Genomic DNA, 19,820 nt, shown 5'->3' on the forward strand with positions numbered 1-19,820 from the left:
GCCACCCAGACATAATAACTTAATGCAAATTGTAACTAGTTAAGCACAGCAAAATGATATGATACTATTGTCTGCGGCAGATTGATATCATAATGTTATCACTTGCGAGTAATCACATTTTCTCCCAGATACAATTACATTATTTGTTATGGTTGTATCATACACCAATAAAAGCAAACATCATATTAGAATTCATGGCACTTTTCGCATTGTGTTATCAATATGTGGAAATAATTGTCTTCTGAGAGGTTAAATTACATTATTGTGTATCTTTTTCATGCCTAATAAATAATGATGGATGGCTCTTATTTTCATCACCACCTGCAACCATTTTGTCTTCTTCTCCCTGCAAGTTAAAAATGAGAGAATAAATAAAGAAATAAAAGGGGATAGTTAAGAACCTAGAGCAATACAAACCCTTGTCACTGAAGTTTCAGTGTCTAACAAAAGGCAAAGAAACTGCAAAGGCAAGGCAGATAGACACCCTTAAGGTCAACATGCCAGTGTTTATTCATTGAAACATCCAGTGGTAAGAAAACAGGAGGAGATAAGGAAGAACTGATTGACGGAGAAAACGCCTAGCGGGGGGTTTTAATGTATATATCACAACTTTATCAAATGTTCCTCCTTCCAGCTGCAGCTCATTTCAATCAGACGGTACAGGTAGAGAGACTTCTCAGAAACAGAATACATGCACATGTTACATGTCCCTTTTCTGATTTAACATGTTAGTATTTTGTAACTGGTTTAGCATTAAACTAGGTCATTATTTTCTGTAGTGTCAGAAACTATATGTCTAACTCTTACTGTTTTCTTATTTAATATCTGTGAGATCATTTGATCTTTACAGTGTAAATACACTTCAATTGTCTAATTGTTTGATTTTAACATCACTGTTTTGTACAGATTTAGTATACCCTCTTTTTATCAGTAGACACATTATTGTTTTTGTTTTTTAATGAAAACCTATTTTGGAATCAGCCCATGTGTATCAGACAAAGACTTTAGGCCTAGATAAAGGACAAAGCCTTTCAGTCTGTATGTAAAGTTACAAGCCTGATAATCGTACATTTGGAGGGAAACCAAACAAAGAAGAAGAAAAGACTACAATGCCTCAATATCCCAGCATGCTTTGTGGTGGTTCACGACTAGGTGTTAAGTTCCACTCACTGAAGGAGACCTGTGGAAAACTGCACCAAGGACATAAAAACCCTTATCTCCAACTCCTCGTTGCCTTTTCATTGCCAGAAGTTGCTCATGGAGCGCTGTGCACTTCAGAAGGGTTTTCCTGCCTTCCACATTCAGCTGCAGTTGTTTCAGTGGGATGATTGAGCCCCTCTCTTGTCGACAAGCCAACTCATGCTGCTGTTTATCCTCCTCTGCCACGGAGAAGCCATCTGTATCTGTGAAGAAATCAGTTAACAAGGCCGCCTTTGTTCCAGCCAATTGCTTTGGACATGGCTGAACTCTGTTGTATTGTTTTAATTCTCAGCTACTGCAACTGTCTTCATCATCTGAAAGAGCAGTGGCACTGCTGTTTCATCTATGTTCAGCGGCTGGCTTTCTGAGTGATCTGTAGTTACTGAGCTTTTCTGCGGCAAGATTTTTTTTTTTTCACCTCATGAAATCTCTCTTTCCTAGATACACATGCAAACATACACACATTCACACATACATCTCCATAAGCGTAACCCACACACATCTTAAAACTAATTTATGACACCTTCAACAAACGATGTGAACAGGAAGCCCTGGGATTGGTCTGCTGGGCAGCATTGTATTTCCTGAATTGCAACACTTCCGGAATCGCTGGACAATGGACAGATTTTTAAAAAATTGCGTTTTATTGGCACAGTTAAGCTGCTGGAGTATCTTCCTGCTGCCTCCATGATGGAAAACAGCAGCATCACTGCACTTCTGAATGCCAAATAACTTTAAGATACATGATTAAGTTGACAATTCAAAAGTATTATGCACTTGGTGTCAAACCAAATTCAAATATCACCAAAGTACTTTGAGTTTGAGCTACCAATTGCGAACTAAGCATACAGGTGCAGCTAATCAGATTGATGTCAACAGACAAACACACCATGAAGCTAGTGGGCACTGTTTTTAAGTGTGGGAATTGCCACAGACCTGTGACACGGATCTAATGGACGTCCTCAGATTGGCCCAGTCATATGCTTCACAGTCATGGGGAACCGTACTGTCAAGCATACAGAACCAGTGTCAATACCATCAGTACCAATTATCTCAGAATAACTGCAGAATATATTGACACTGATTGAACATGTTGAATATGCAATCTTGTGTATTTCTTTATAAGTAACAGTGCTACCCTTCACACACACAGAATTAGCACTTTGAATCTATCTCCTACCTCTTGACCTTGATTCTCAAATCAAGACACTGGATCTCTTAATATGGATCTGAGCGCTGTTTTGAAATGCAAAAATGAATGAATTTTGAACATGCCATTGAGCTAATTGCAATTAACTATTGAAAATATGTTACTAATTGGTTAAAAGCAAATGTTTGACCGCCCTTATTCTAAAACAAGGTTTAGTCCTAGAAAAAGATCATACCTATGGTTAAAATAAGGTAAGTAACTTGAGTATGTTAGTAAAGTTGTCTAAAAAATGTGAATAATAAGCACAAAAAACATATAATTACTTTACTAAAAAAAGATGAAATATTTTTAAAAACTTGCAAGTTGAATGTTAGTTGTAGAGACAACCACCCTAGAAGACTGCTGCACTCTTCTTGCAGACTGTCCCCTTACTTCAGCTTCACCATGTCAAGGTGAAGCTGAAGTAAACATGATGTGAAGCCTAAACAACATTAACTACTTATTTTAAAATGAGGCTAACAAAGTTAGATTCTGTTATGAACTAAATTAGAGTGAATACAATTATCTGATTGCTGGGTGAAGTGATGATCAGTATCCTGAATGTTTGTGCTCTCAGTCTACTCTCATATCTTATTAGTCCAACTATAATAATGATAACAATAGTAATAATAATAATAATAATAATAATGATATTAATAATATTAAAAAAATAATAATAATAATAATAATACTTCTACTACTACTACTACTACTACTACTACTAATAATAATAATAGTAATACAAATTAAAAAACTACAAATTATAATAATAATAGTTAAAATACAATAATAATAATAATAATAATAATAATAATAATAATAATAATAATAATAATAATAATAATAATTTAGACAGGTATATACTATAATATTGTGTTTGCTTTGCCACATACTTTAGTGACCTTTTGACCCATTTCCAATGATTTTGTCCTGACCTTAACGTTTATCATTTAATTTGCACAATAGAGGGTAGAGGGTTATAGGGTCGTAACAGAATTGATTTGCACTCTCAAGAAGATTTCAGTTTTATAAATGTTTTCTCCAATGCTCAAATCCAACATGTCAATACCTGAAACTCTTGTTGCATGTATTGCATTTGTTGTCCAACTATTATGCAGTGATAAAACAAGGTAGGGACATTAAAGTCCCCCACCAGTTAATTGGCATCAGAGAAAGCAATTCTGTTATAACTTCACAACGTCTTAAGTCATGCCTTGTGCTCAGCTAGACATACAGAGTTATAAAAATTTACATTTTAATGAAATATTTGAATAAGTACTTGAAATTCACTCTACCAGGTCTCCCGGTTCTTAAACCAACATTTCATGTTTGTGTTTTGAATGGCAGCGTCAGAAAAATTAACATGCCGGTCATAAAGATTAAAAGGGAATCAGTGTAAAGTCACAGGCTTTTTCATTCAAGGCTCACTGCAGTTAAACACTAACCATGACATGTTTTTAATGATAGAGGGGTTTTTTTTAAAGGAGGGAAAAGGTTTAGATTAACAGAGTAGGGGAATAAAACGCATGTAGGTATCAGAGCATCCAAGAAGTGAATAGCAAATACCAACTGTTGGCAGTGAAAGCTATCTACATTTCTGTAAATACTCTTCTTTGTAACCATATCTGTCACAGAACCCAAAAAAAAAGACAATTTGACCTGTGTGGTGCTTTTAAGTCAGTCAAAAATGAAGTTCATGTAATGTTTGCAATACAGAAAATATTGTGAATAAATGACAGCTTTTTGTTAAATGTTAAAGGTTGCAGGTTGATATTTTGTTTCACTTTAGAATATGGTGATGCTCTTGGATATATATCTTTGATTATACCCCAAAAAATAACAACATTTCTAGCAGTAATGTTTTATTGGCATGCTTGTTAAGGCTGGACAATGAGGGATACAGTGCAGCTCATGTGTGAAGCTGTTTACAGTGGACCAGGATCAACCAAGCACTTGTTCCAGCTAATAAGCTTCATTACAGCCTACTGATAATTAGCAGGCTGCAGCCAAGATTGAAGCCTTTTTGATCTCAATGCTACAAAAGAGATTGGTGTTTTTCATCAGGTTTTGTTTCTCTTCTGAACCATTTAATTCTAAATGAGTTTCATATTCATGAAGTTTAGCAATAAAGATTTGTAATTTTTGTAATAGTAATTTGTATTTGTATGGAATAAGATACAATCTATATAGTCTACAGCCAGAATTTTTGGGGGGGTTTGGAAATGTTGTTTGTCTTCGGAGTCTTCACTGAAGTGTCATTGAATTTTACTGACAACACAGAAAAAGGTTTTAAAAAGTGTTGAAATCCTAACAGCTCATACGATTGCGTGTCAACAAATCTATCTGCTAAAAATCTAAGCCATATCCAACCCCTGAAGCAGACCATCTGATGCTGTTGAAATATCTGGCCAAAGCTATGTGGACTACAGTAGGAACTGTTTGTCAAAGTATCCTTTAAAAATTCAAGAAATACCTTTAACATTCTTTATTATCCGGCTTTCTTACTGGTCTTCCGGCTGTGTAAAATGCTTGATTCTGATTGGTCAAAACCCCTTTAAAACCCCTTGACGACAGTTAACAACTTCCACTAACATGAGCAACGGCAAACTGATCACACGTGGTCAAATCAATACGTGGAAAAGTAAAAAAGTTCCAGAAAATTTTGCTTCTGCTTGTTGACACCATAAACGGTGATGTGATGTAAAACCGTTAGCCTCCAATAGCATCAAAACAATATGGCTACACCGTCAGGTTCAGTTGGCATGCTAATTCGGCAGGCTAAACAACACGGATATTTATTTATTTGATCCTGTCCAGCAATATTAGCAACGAGCGGAGCAGGTGAGAGCAACTTTAGGTCACCAATCCCTACAAATAAACTTTGACTAGCAGTGGTGATGATGGCAGCAGTGTTAGAAGTCGTGAAGTTGGCCTCGTTTGTGTGAACAGCTGAGCTCAGAGAAGGTGAGCTGGATGAGGACAGTTAATGTTAAATCGACTGCAACAGGCAGATAAGAATCCATCATTTTTAAACCCTGTATACCTAATCATTTTAAATCAATAAAATAATCTTTAAACAATGTTTTTTGCCAAGATGTCTGCATCTTAAGTTAGTAGCTGGGTAATTAGCAGGATAATGTATAATTAGCAGTTGGTTATGGGAAATAGAGCCCCTTCAGGCTGGACACGACAGGCTGACGCATCTTGTCTCACCCTGTCGGGAATCTATTTCCCATAACCACCTGGTCACCATACATTATCCCTTACATAAGACACTTCACCATAACGGTTCCTTTCCAACAACACAAACAGGTTCATGTTAAATTGAAATTGAGAGAAGGTAAATACATTTTGGGAAATAAGGATAACAACAGTGAATGTATCTGAAACCAACAATGAATTCACATTAAGTTGTAATCAAATGCAACTACAGTGCATTGCGTGTTATCTCCAGGCAGTGAACCCATTAGTGGATCAAACAACTCCCCCAACCCAGCCTCTGCTGCCAAGTGAAGGAGGCATCTGGGCATCTCAGTTATTTACTTGATGAGTGTAATTGCTACTAGCTACTCACACAGGGCTTGCTAGCTGATGTGTTAAGTTCTTTTAGTTTCCTTTTTAATAGCCTGGACTCCCTTTGAATTTTAGTTGTGCTCTCTATAAGAAGAAAGTGAGCCCCGCTGCTGGTACCTGATTGTTTGGAGTTGGAGCTGGTGGTAAAACAGGGCTTGTAGTATTGTTGTGTTAGTGTGTGGCTTTGTATGTGTGTGTGTAAGAGTTGGGGGCAGCGAGGCATGCCTTTTGAACAGCAGGTGGTAATTGAAACAAAACAAGAGCTGATTAGGGAAGCGTCTGGCAACTCATGATCCAAACAGCGAGTCACTGAGGAGCCCCAAACACAAGAGCACTGGAATAAAGTGGTCATCATCTAATTAACAGAACACATTTTAATTACCGGGTAAACCAAGCAGTGCAGTGTGTCAATTTAACTGATGTGCTAAGTGCCAGTTTACAATATCAGAAACAGACAAATAATTGGAAACTAATTACAAGCAGGTCTATCACACACAGGCGCCTGGAGTGCATCTTAATAAACAATTTTTTTACATCAAACCATGAATAACATACACTACAGGACTGCCAATTACCTCGCTGCAATGTTGGGAATTTGCCAGTTCTGACTATTTGACTCAAGTACTTTTGTAAAATTATGAGGTTGTGCCACATGCTTTGACTAGAATAAAATACAAGCAGATATCTACATTTCATTTTGGTATCTAAAGGAAGTGAAAGATATTTTTTCTCAGTAAACTGATACTGATTACTGCTACACCCTTAAAATAATGGAGATGAATTGGGGGTGTTTGTAGTTCTAGCTTGCTCTCACATACTAAGTGGAGGCTCACTTCTGACAACACGACAATAAAGTGGAATTACTACCCACAAATCAGCCAAGTTGTGTTATTTCATTGAGATAGGAAACAACAGTACACTACAAAGTGTAATATATGATGATTTAAAAACATGGTTACATCATACACTCCTATACACAAGCAGTATATCCATACTATCAACAGGCTGAATACCTGAGACACATCTCATCAATTTGAGCAAATCTGAAATGTGTTCACGCTCTTTGCTTGTCCCCAAAATTATGAGCATGTTTTGAAGAAGCCTTACTATTGCAGTTTAAACGCTCTTGCTTGTCTTCTTTTTTAATTGTGTTTTCTTATTGTGGCTTTTTAAACGGGACCTGAGAAACAAAATTTCAATCCACCTCATGCGACAGCTTGTGTTGGTATGACAATAAAAAACCTTGAATCATTGAATTAAGCTTGGGAAGATTTAAAGTACATTTGTGAAAAGGGCGAATCTGAGGTGGACATCTTCAAACCTGGGTAAAATATAAATAATCAGATTATATGTGTCGCACTGTCATCATCATGGAGCCCTTAAAGAAATTAGCCAAATACTCTCCTTTTTTTATTCACTGTGTCATTCAAATGAAAAAATAATTGATAAGGAAATACATTAAAAATATTGCAATTTGCAATAGCAATGTTTTACAAGGAATTTTGATCTTTGATCACTTCTTTTTCTACCAATACATCGAACAGACCTATCCATCTACAATTTTTCATTCACTTCTTGGAACTTTATATGTTTATTTAACAAGTTACTGTGGATGTATTTAAGTGAATGATTGTGCACCTAAACACCACTGCCGTGTTCGCTCTACCTTTATGTTTTCTAAACCAGTTTGTGATCAGTGTCATAAAAATATCATAGATATGCATGGATCCTGACCATGCAGTGAAATACTGCTTGTGATTTTATTTCATTTCCATTAAATCTTGTCTTTCAAAGGCCTTATTAATAACACACTTGACATTTATGTTTTCCAGCAATAAGCTCCGTAAGAAACGATTTATGCCACCTAAAGCTTTTTAACAAATCAATGCAAGTATTTGTAATTGCTTGTTTCACAAGATTAAAAGTGCTTAGACTTGAACTCTGTCTCCCGTTTAGTGGCCATCATGACCTGCAACACTGCCGTAAAAATTGTCAGCGTTAGCTCCTGTCACCAAGTCCATATCACTAATATTTCTGGAAATTTAATGTTGTTAAAATTTATAGCTTGTCAAATGCAGTTACCTAAATTGAATTTTTAATTATGGTATAATTTAATGTTGAGGTTGAGACAAGAGTCCTGCAAGAAATGACAAACACGTCTGTATAACACTCATCTGCCAGCATGAGTGTTGAGGAAAACAACACAGGAAGGACCGTCTTGTTTTACGTAATGTGATTACACATCTGCTCGTATCATTTTGGATTTCTTAGAATTGGTCCCCCCCAAACATTCAGATTGTAATTCAGATTAGTAAAGGATATTACTGTGGAAAAAAGCGTTGTTGATGTGCAGGTCAAAATGAAAGTGGCCTCACTTGAAAAAACTCTATGTTAAACCTTCAGTCATCAGACAAGCTTAAAACAGTTATGGTATAAAAGTATAAAGCCCTGTGTAGCCATACCCCACAGAACATACAATGAGTGACTTGGATGAGATTATTTGAGCAACCAGGATTTTATTGCATGTTTAAAATGCCCAAGTCAGTCATCACCACTGACTACAACAGAGTCTGCATCGGAGAGACAGAACGACGACAAGGTTACAGACGTTCGGTGAGCAATTATAGATGCCTACAGAAAAAAAAAGCAAGAATAAACTAGAGAGTCCATCTTCAAGAAGAAAGAGAGAGAGCTGCTGCAGGATGACTAAACCCTGACAGCTCTTGGTCTGCCTCCTAAAACAGATGGTAATGGATAAAACAAAGAGGTCTTAGCTCATGGTGCCAGTGCTAATGTTGAGGAATCAGATCTTAAAACGCAAGTCTTCAGCACCCCCTCACCTGTTACCTGCCTGTTATAATGGTTTGACTCATTTACAATGACCTTCTAAATAAAATTATTAACATCTTAAAGCCAATAAAACTGTATGACACAGGTGAGAAGGACACATCTTTGATGCATGGGTGTAATTAATTTATTTAAAAAAACAAACAAAAAACAAAAAACAACAGGAATTTGAAATATTCTTTACATCTTGGCACTTTTTCCGTATTAATTCCATATAAAATATCGTTACATTGATAAACCCTTTTATAACTGACCACTTAGACCGTATCAACCCCCAAGCCCTATATCTCTTTGACCCTGGGATTAGCCATGCACGGTATCTCCATCTTGTTAAGGAAAATACCAGTGTGCCCTTTTTCTAAGAGCAGTAATCTTTAACATACAGCCAAAGAAGGCAGTGATAACATGAAAATAAGTATCAAAAAACAGCTTAACACAAAGTGAGAAAAAATCTGTACAAAATGCTTAGGTCAATGATAACAGAGAAAAGTCTGTTTTCTATATTACAGTAAAATCCTAAATAAGGGATAATCTCCCTTCCCCCTAGCCTGCCCCTGCCCTGCTCACCCAAATGTCTGTGTTGATGATTCCATTTTTTTCTCTTTTTAAGGAGGATTTCTGAGTAAAATTCATTTGCAGCACAGTTTGCTAAACCAATACAGCAGTTTTTCTCATAGCTATTTCATACAAAGCAGTCAATACAAAGCAGTTGTGATTCATAATACACAAATGCATAATTTATCTTAAAGAGAGAGAGAGAGAGAAAGAGAAAAAATAAGAGAGAGAAGGAGAGCGAGAGAGAAGGACAGGTTAATGACATGTATGTACAACCTAACATAAAAAACATCCTTTACATTAGAGAACAGGCTTTAACAGGTTGAATAGTGCCACACACGGCTGGGTGAGAGTTTAATGGACATCAGGCCTGAGGTTTGGATTGGTTTGGCAAAAATGGCAAAAACTTGAAAGTAACAAGCTCTGATCTCATTTTCTATTTTATAATAGTCTCTCTTAAGTATCAGAATACACATGCAAGACATACAACTAAGTGCATCTGAGTGAAACATTAGTTCATTTTTTCTCATTTTATTCATTCATTTCCTTTTAGTTTGAACTGAGGTATGCGTAAAAACGGTTTTCTCATGCTGTTATCTTTAATAATTTCAAGCTATGCATGCTGAGAATGTATTAATCCCACCAGAACTTTTTCCTTTGTTTGAATACCAAAAAAATCTGCGACATAACTTGGGGGGGGGGGGGGGGGGGGGTTATGGAAGTGCTTTAGCCTTATTCTCATGTTCCTCAACTTGCGTAAACTGACCCAGCTGCTTCTTCTGGACACCATTGATCGCCCTTTTTTCAATTTTAGACAATGAGCTGTGAATATAAAAATAATGATAATAAAACTAATATCCGTCATAAAGTACCTTTTACCCAGCTTATCAGTTGACAGGAGTGCCTTTTAATATAAAAAAGTAATAAGTTGATGGACACAAAACTCAAGCATTAAGTCTTGTCAATCTTAACAAAGACACTCAAACCCTGAAAAAGTGGGAATACAATAATTTTAAAAAGGATACAAATAAATAAAGAACAAAAGATAATTAACAATGAATTCATGTGTGATCTAGCAAGAATCCCTTTCACATTGTTCTCTGTTTTTATTTACTTGTATATTTCTCCTGTATCTGCATACCCTTCCTGAGCACACAAATCAGCTCTTGATCAATATGATTTCTTCTCCACTTATTGGAATACAGACAGAATTTTTCCCTAATTTGTTCCCCATAACATCAGACTGTCAGTGGCTCTCATATTAGTTTTGGTCACTGCAAGCGTTACTGCAGTCGCCCTGCTCAAGACTCCCCCTTTGGTTTTAAATGAACGAGAACACCAGTTTGAGGAGTACTTTTTGCTCCCGTTAATCTGCCACCAGCTCAATGCCAGTTGCTGAAATTTTGGGACGGGGGGACGGGGGGTATTTGGCCTCATCTGCTATTGCATGGAACCCATAACATTGACTTAGTAGTATCTCTTTGGTAGTTACATAACAAGATATTACAAATCACCAATAACTCAAAGAAACCCTGATAAAACAACAAAAAACAATAAAACTACATAAATAAAATATCAGAAGTTGTTGATTGCAGTCTTATGACCCAGGTTTTTTTCCTTGCCCCAAATTTGAATAGTCTACCAAAGATGATTTTTTCTGTTATTTTGCTGCATCACATATCTACTGTACGTGGATTCCTTTTGGTTCAATGTTGTGGACTAAAAAATTTGGCTCTCAGGTGACATTGAATGTTAAAGTATCCATACTCCCAAAATGGCATGTGCCGTGTTTTTGGGCCTTTTCATCAGCTGGAATGTGTAATAATTAAATCTTGGATTTTTCTTCCATTGATGAAAAATAAAGAGTTTTTTTTCAGCATGCAGTAAATACAACTGGCTAAAAACTTGAAACCAGTTATGCCCATGATACAAATGAAACAGAGAGTGCACATGCTGAATGAAAACACGGTGTGGAAAAGCAGAAATGTCAGATTAACAAAAAGCAGTCATGTTCAGAAATAACAATTATTTTGTCTGAAACATTATCTCACCACTGCACACCTGACATATTATTTTCCTTGAAAGAAGAGCTCGGTAGTGATCTCAAATTGTGCAGTGAGGGGCTGTTTTAAAGTATAATTTCACAAAAAGATAAATCATAACCTGCATGATTTCTCTGTCATTCATTCCCATCTTAAATTAAACTTCATTGATGCATGGAGCGAGGCTTCATGATGATTAGTGCATTTCCAATGGACTTCATATGCAGGGGGAAAAGAGGTACGAAGAAAGGGAGTTGCAGAAGGCTGCACATCAGACGGGTGACCTTTTGTGAGCTTTGTTGAGTAAATGACTGAAAACACTACTTGGTATCAGATATTCTGCTTCATGTATGTTCAGAAATTAATATAAAGAAAACAAAACATAAACATTCATCATCAAGTGCTGGTCCCACACAATCTCCACATCATAGACATGAGGTCTGATCAGTTACAACGAAAAAACAGCATTTAATATAAAAAACAGTTTTTTATTGTTTAAATTATAACCTCTCAACAAAAACGACACCCAAATAAAAACAACATCCATCTCATCGTATAAGAAATCGAAGCAATGAGCAGTGTTGAAGACAGTGGCTATTAACAGAACTCCGCTCTCACTCTTCCTCTCACACACATACACAGAACATGCAGGGGGTGTAAATTAAACATCAGTCATTTTCTCTCTCTCTCTCTCTTGAGTTTGTGGTCAAATTCTTTTTGTCTGGGAGGGGGACGGAGAAAAAATGAAATGGGGTAGAGGAGGAGAGGGGTTGGGTAGAGACAATATATCTCTTGCAGTCTGCTGGGTACGTTCTTGAGGGTCTCTGACCACAAAACATGTTGCCTCCGTACCGAAAAGGTCTAACCGACACATGGTTAGAAATGAAGTTGAAGTTTTGAAGCTTTTCTTGAATCAAAAATAAAAAGTAATCAGCATAAAAAAAATAATGAGCATTGTTTTTTGTGTATGTACTATCTTTGTATTGTAATGGCACTAAAAAGTCAACGTGGAGACATTTTAGAACTGTCAACAGTGGCTGAGACTGCAAGTCTGCATTTGTTATCTGCTGAGGGTTTCTGTCTCCCAGATGACCAAAAACTGCCTTTGCTTCTAAAGCGGGGGAGGGGGTGGTGCTAGTTTTACAGCATGTCATCTTGGCCCTGGTTGTCATCATAATCATTGTGGTGATCGAAATCTGGACTGTGATCGGCAGTCGTGACCAGGGAGAGAGGCCCTTCGTGGTCTTCAGGGTCCAGAGGTTCCTCCTTAACACTGATGTGATGCCTGGGGGAGGAGAAAAAACTGAAAATGTAGCTCCCGTTTTCATAAAAAAAAATAAAAATAAACTTTTACAGAGCCAGGCATAAAATAAACACAACACAGACCTTTGCAGATCCTGTTCAGAAAAAAAAGAAACAGGGGAACAAAAACAAATGTTGGGTCTCACTGGTGCTGGTGATAATTAAAGCTTTCTTTTAGGGTTTTGAAATTGTGGCAAAGCTGCAGGCTTTTTATTTCATGGCAACTGACAACAGGGCATTCACTTAGAACTGATAAATGAGGAAGATTAACAATGTGAGACGAGCAGAGAAGAGAATGGACTGTTGGGAGTAAGTGGGCTGCTGTTGTCAGCCTCCTGGTGGCGAATGATCACCGGCACGCTGTGTGTTCTCCTTCCTGCTCGTTAACATGCACAACCTGCAAGGCGGGTCTCCAGAGGACGACCCTGAGCCGGCTTCTATCATTAATCAACTTCAAGCAAACACAGCGACCAGACACTGCTGTACAGGCTTTAAACTCCAGAATTAATGCATATTTTCAACCACGTGTCAATAAGGGAAGAAAAGCTCTGGCAGAAAAGGCGCACAAGGAGAGCAGCGGCGGCATACTCGGCACAACACTATGATAAGAAACAGAGCCCTTCAGAGAATAATAACTCTGTCACTTGTAAACAAGGCAAAAACATGAGCCCCCAGCTCACAGCCTGGGCAAAAGAGCCACTAAAGAGATGAGATCTGCCAAATTTCTTATTACAGGAATAGAGCAGGAATAAAGCAGGAGGGTGGGTGAGGGAGTGGGGGGAGTCCTGGCTGTGGTAAAGAGGAGGGTAAAAGAAAAAAAAAAAACTTCAATAGCAGTTGCAGGGGACCTGCCACTTTGCCAGGGGTGGCAGGCTGCTGAAGTGAAGGTAGAGTGGTGTCAGGATGAGGCACTGGGCTCATTTACTACAAGAACAAAGGACAACTGGCAGATCCTTCATCACCAAAGCCTGCATTTGATTTATTCACACCAGGATGTCTTGTGTGATTTGCAACTATTGTGATAGAGACACTGATATGCAAATGAGCTGACATATTTTTGTTTAAATTATAAAAAGGTAAAAGTAAACCCAGCTTTTTTTTTTATCACATCAAAGTAATTCCACAAGTGCTGTTGCCTCAGGTCTGTCTCTGTGGCTGCAGGGCAGACATGAAATTGTTATCATTACGCCACTGAACTGCAAGCTGATTTTACATTTTGCTTATACTTAGTTATCTCTAGTAACGGGATCCTAGATTGGCTGTTTTTATCGAGAACTGCCACAATTTATCCACAATGTTAAAAAGCTGTGTTCTGTAAACCAGATGCATACTTAGACATATGGAAAGCACATGATGTTACATACCGAACACCTCAGATGAACTTGTGTGAGGAACAGTCTGAGCTGAACCACCACATTACATGTTAGTAAATTCACATGTTAGTTTACTGCTGAGACTTTCAGGGATTGTGCTACTTTACATGAAATTTAGTACCCAACCCATTGATTTTAAATAAGCTGGTAAATGTATTGTGAGAGGGTTCTTTTAACAGGTATAACTTATTTTGTGCTTGAATAAAGCTAATACACATAATTATAGAGAAAGAGCTTCTGAGCTTCATCAGCCTAAAGATAGAAAGCAAAGGGGTACTGGGAGAAGCAGGCAGCCTTTAGGCCAACACACCCATCCTGTCTCTGCCTTTCCTGTTCCACAGCCACGCTCAGGGCTATGTTCACAATGATTAGGGATGGCACTTTCCTTCATTTGGCCAGGAGCTCATTATTGCACATTTATTGTTTTCAGGCAGAATTTCCCCCTAGCTCAGACATTTCAGCGGGCCATCCCTGAGTCTACCGGAGCTGTACACTGGTGGTCTGCCCCCACATCTGGAAACGATGCAGTGTGTGCTGTATTATTCTAGGCTTCAAGCAACCCAGCAGACTCTCCTATATAAAAAGTGAAAAGGGACCTGCGGTTTCCAGGCTGACAAAATATTCCTACATGAGAGTTTAAGAAGATGACTCAATTATAGTGGTTATGATTTAGTTTTTATTTTCTTCAGAGGGCTGTGAGCATTACTGAAGCTGTATGTCTGTCACTGTGCGCTGGCATTCAGTCAATATTTTAACAAACTGTAAAGCTGATTACAGGAGGAATCAGATAGACAGCGCAACACTTGCAGGAAAGTTCATAAACTTGCTGCTAGAATAACAGAGTGGCTCCGGTCTTTTCTTTATTCAAAAAGGTGGAGTTTCCTTTTCTGCATGGAGGCAAGCCACAGCCCTGGCCATGACCCCACATACAACTCTGTATCCCCTCTCAACTTGATGTATTGTCCTCTTAGCATTGTTTCTGTTTCATCTAATGCCACGCATTAGGTTATTTTAGACCCTCTCTGGGCAGGCATTGAAATGACTTTTTGTCTAAATATACTAAGTATGTTGCTGTCACAGGGAAGTAGGCAGCTGAAACTTTTGATATCTTACACAGACTTTAGTGAAGATAGAAAGTGCAAATGCCACTCACATAGCTGGCAGGGGCGAGCGTCCTGGGCTACTGTCACTGCCGTTGCTGTTTCCATGGTCCATTGATCCATTCATCTCCTCACGGATGGCGTTGGCAAGGGAGTTGAGGGTGGGACTTCCAATGGAAGCAGTAGTGTATAGAGGTATGTTGTTTTCTGCCATTGAAGCCTGAAAAGCAAAGACCGAAGCATAAAATGTGAAATGGAAGGGAGTTGTCAGCACTTTCTCAGTTGCCCATCACTCCTTTCATACAAATACAACCTCCTCAAAACAAAGAATCTGTGGCAGGGCAGAAGGGATTGAGAGTTTCGTCATACTGTCCTTAAGGGTTCTGCTTAAGATAAAGTCACTTTTTATTTCTACCTGGAAGGCAGCAGAGAGGGTTGGACCGTAGCCCAGGCTGGTCTGGATGTTCTTTACTAAGGCTGGACTCCTGCGAATAAGAAAAATCAGATTACAACCTCAGGCTCATGTCTCACCTAACATGCATCTCAGCTATAGTATTGTATTTCATAAAAGGAAATAAATGCACTTTGTATAAGAACTTAATACATTTGCTGGTATAGTGGATATTAAGGCTCTAGTCCTAAGGTGTTCTATCACTACACACTGTCACACAACTATCTCCAACATTTCACATTTCAAGTGATGAAAGCAGCTCTCTCTAAAGCATGGTCGATGGCATGATAAACATACTATAATCACAAAAGAGATTGGAGGGTTGGGGGGCTCTGCCTGTGAAGTCTGCAGGGCAGGTGGAAGTGCTTACTGTACAATCTGCTTGACTGTGTTCTCATCAGCTCTGTATTTCTGAGGGTAACCTCGGTGTATGTGGGACCACGCTTAAACTCAGCACCATCAGCCCAAAAGGACCCAAACTCATCCTTTACTCTCACAAAGCACCTATGCAGGAAAAGGTTGGTGCAAATGGCACCCTGGAAAAGCAACTCAGCGGGGGGAGGGGCAGCCTGATGCAGATGCAGTGATCAACGGGACAGACAGAGCACAGACATAGACAAGACACAAAGAGGAGAGTAGAGAGTGATGATCACAATGAAAAAGCCATTGGGGGTATGAGGAATCATCAAAAATCACTTGAAATAATGAAGGGGACAAGCAAAAGCAGGCAAGGGACTCAAGACATCATGGCACAGAGACAATGAGAAGGTGAAGCAGCAGCCTCTGTAAATATGAACTGTGAGACAGACACTAGTCAGTGCTCTAAAGGATGTACCTACCCACTGATCTTTTGAGGCCGTCTCTTTTGGAATTCAATTTCGTCGACTGTCCACACTGCCCCTTTTACGTTTTCTACTCGCACAAAACACTTGTGAAGGCTAAGATTATGCCGGACTGCATTCTGAAAAAAACAAGAGAGAAAGGAATCAGTGCAAAATATCAAGAAAATATTTCACAGAATAAATATTTTTGACAGACACTGGAGAACTGAGAGAAGTAAAAGTATGAGTTTCAAATTATTTATACAACAATTTCATATTTCTGGGTTCAGGCATTAGAGTTAGTGGTGTCCTATTGATTGACACCCTTTTGGCTGCCATTTCTGATGATTTACAAATTATTGTTATTATGAATTATATTAGAAAGAAAAACCTGCAGTATTTATGAAAAAAAAAAAACGTATTATTATTAATTTTTTTTTGAACTGACAAATTTAAAATAGTACGTTAAAACCAAATCACTTAAACATGAAACTAGACTTGCATATATGACCCATGTGTTATTGCAGGAGGTATGCTGAGCATGTGTTTGAGTGTGTAATATGTGTGTAGTATGTGTTGTGGTTGTGGGTTGCATACAGTTGTGCTCATAAGTTTACATACCCTGGCATAATTTATGGTTTCTTGTGTAGTTTCTGTTGTCATTATGATATAAAAAAGAGTAATCACAGTTGTTTGATAAAAATTTTGCTTCACCCAACCACTAACCATGAGTGAAAAAAAAAAAGTCTCCGAACATTCATATTCTCTGAAAAATGGCTAAAGAAATCACAAATTCTGCCAGGGTATGTAAACTTATGAGCACAACTGTATCTAATGTTTATAGCACCAACATGCCTTTACGAAAGGACAAAAGAAGGTGTGTTACAAGACGAAACACAGTGTTCCCTTTAGAAGTGAGTGATAGTGGCACAGCTAGAAGCGATTTGAAAACACTGCTTTGTTTAACTAAAGCCACCTATTACCAGAACATATACAGTTGTGCTCATAAGTTTACATACACTGGCAGAATTTGTGATTTTTTTTTGGCCATTTTTCAGAGAATATGAATGACGGGAAAAAAACACTTTTTTCACTCATGGTTAGTGGTTAGGTGAAGCCATTTATTGTCAAACAACTGCGTTTACTCTTTTTATATCATAATAACAACAGAAACTAGCCAAGAAATCATAAACTCCGCCAGGGTATGTAAATGTATGAGCACAACTGTATACATGTACAGTGAGTCATTTAATTTTGATTCACTCTCCCGTTGTTGTTTTTTTAACAAGGATTCACAAATATTTGGACTGACTAAGCTGAGTATTGTCATGTTTGGACAAAGGTTCATAAAAAGAAGTTTAATACTTGAATTTTATTAAGCACTCAACAGAATCTTATTTTCACTAACATCACAATGTCTCCTTCTGATTGAAAGATGTCAGAAAGAACAACAAAGTTACCTTCCATGTCGCTGCATTGCGCCTAAAATATGCAAACATGCGTGTGAACCAGTTGTAGATTTCATTTAGTGTTAGCTGCTTTTCTGGAGATTCGAGGATTGCCTGGATGAGGAATAGTGACAGAAACAAACATTTACAATTTTGTCTCCTTCAAAGAGTGATCAATAATTCACAAGAGGCATGTGGGTAAGTGTGTGTTCTCTTGAGAAATGAAGAAAAACAGACAACAGCACAGAAACTATGTGCTGCCTTGTTCTCTTCACTCTGTTCATAGAGGTCCTCTGCGCTTTTCAGTCAAAATGGTAGATTTGAATATATTTTCTTTGTAAGTAAAATGAAGGGCAAGCAAAAAACATTTTTCAAGCAGATTACAAGGCAGCAATTATAGCTGGCTCAGATTAATTCCTGAGATCCAAGATTGCTGCGGCTGGGCTGTAATTGACTGGCCACCTTAAGGCAGGTTCATCCCTACTGTTGTGTGAAATTAATTTGGTAATAATCTCAGAAACTGAAATGCTTAATCGAAAGCAGTTGTCATATGTGGCTGTTTTTTGGATCAGGAACACATCCTTCGTTCATTCAAAGGTGATTTATCTCCTCACTCTGATTTGTATTAGAAATTCTTTGAGGAAGGAAAAGAGAAATAAGTTGAACAAATGCAGTTTGTAACCTCAGTAGTTGAGTCTTCACCTGCTTCATCTACTTCATCTACTTATATATATATATATAAATGAACAATTTTGTGTATGTGTGTGTTAAAAGCACAAGCAAATTCCTTACCTGTCTTATTAGTGAGGCATATGTGAATGGTGGCCGAACATCAGTGTTCATGTAAAACTCTTTGTTCTGACTGAGATCTGTAAAGAAAGTAAAAACACAAAATGTGATAACATGAAATAAATGATCAGGTATCAACAGTAATGCACAATCTGACACAACTGATATCAGTATCATAATGGTTATGTGTTCACACAGATGCAGCTCTTTCTTGTGACAAGTGTTCCAAGCATTCATTGATATTTTTGAGTTTGTGTGTTCCTCCCTTGTTACCTGGAGAGATGGGCATGTTGTACTTTTCTGAGTAGCGACGTCTCATTGGACCTATGCTGTGTATGCTGTTGGCTGTGATGACGGAATGGGTCTGGGAAAGGGGCGTTAGGGGCGCCGTGGGTGTGGTTGGGGTCTGGGGCAAGCTCAGAGGGGGAGAGGATGCAGGGACTGACTTGGACAATGTGATGCTGGACACAAGGTTGAGCTAAGGAGAAGAAGATGGGACAAACAGAAAGAGAGAGAGAAGAGCACAGTTAGTCATTTAATCACCCCTGTGTCTAAGTTGGGCACTGAGATGATCCATTTACATTCCCTTAATTTTCTAAAAAGCATACATGGAACTTAGCTTCTCCACCTATTTTTCTCCACACTTTGCTCCCCCTCCTTCTTTCTTGATGGCGTGTCAGGCCTGAGGTCAAATCTTTTGTCCCACTTGTCCTGTTCGGACAACACCCCCCACCGCATTCACCCACTGTGGGTCTGCTGAGTAAGTATTGAGGCTTGCACAGAGCATGAAGAGAAGTGGTCAAAACAGCTCAGAAAATTATAGCTTCATTCTTAAAAAGTGGAAGCCAGTTTGTACTTCATGAAAAATCGAATTGTGTGGTGAGGAATTATGAGTTGCTTTTGGAGGTGACCTGATGAGTAATTAGTCTATCTAACTTGGTCACAGTAAAGATTGCCTCACAGTATTTTCATGGACAGCATTTGTAGATAGTATTTTGCTGTACCACTGAGGCCTGCGTTTATAACGAAGGAGAAGGATGCATTTAAGTAATAATGTCTACAAGCTAAATATATTACTGAAAATGCTCCAAAGGTATAGCATGTCTCTCAGCAGCTGTGGCAGCTCGGAG

The 19,820-nt window shown here is 38.2% G+C and overlaps 1 protein-coding gene across 3 annotated transcripts in view; it reads right to left on the reverse strand.

Annotated features, from left to right (window-relative positions):
* Positions 1–11,873: 11,873 nt before the first annotated feature.
* Positions 11,874–19,820, reverse strand: part of foxp1b (forkhead box P1b) — a 40,028-nt gene continuing 32,081 nt past the window's right edge. For 2 of the 3 annotated variants that reach the window (XM_034695328.1, XM_034695340.1), the window contains 7 exons: positions 18,964–19,168; positions 18,694–18,770; positions 17,914–18,015; positions 16,472–16,593; positions 15,597–15,666; positions 15,235–15,401; positions 11,874–12,691 (listed from right to left, as the gene is read on the reverse strand). In XM_034695328.1, the coding sequence (XP_034551219.1) occupies positions 12,547–12,691; positions 15,235–15,401; positions 15,597–15,666; positions 16,472–16,593; positions 17,914–18,015; positions 18,694–18,770; positions 18,964–19,168 (888 nt within the window). In that variant the 3' untranslated portion in view covers positions 11,874–12,546. Of the gene's footprint in view, positions 12,692–15,234; positions 15,402–15,596; positions 15,667–16,002; positions 16,202–16,471; positions 16,594–17,913; positions 18,016–18,693; positions 18,771–18,963; positions 19,169–19,820 lie in introns of all 3 variants that reach the window. The other variant, XR_004632922.1, reaches the window with a different exon arrangement.

This window comes from Notolabrus celidotus, chromosome 1 (genome assembly GCF_009762535.1).
Source record: "Notolabrus celidotus isolate fNotCel1 chromosome 1, fNotCel1.pri, whole genome shotgun sequence".
Classification (NCBI taxonomy): Eukaryota; Metazoa; Chordata; class Actinopteri; order Labriformes; family Labridae; genus Notolabrus; species Notolabrus celidotus.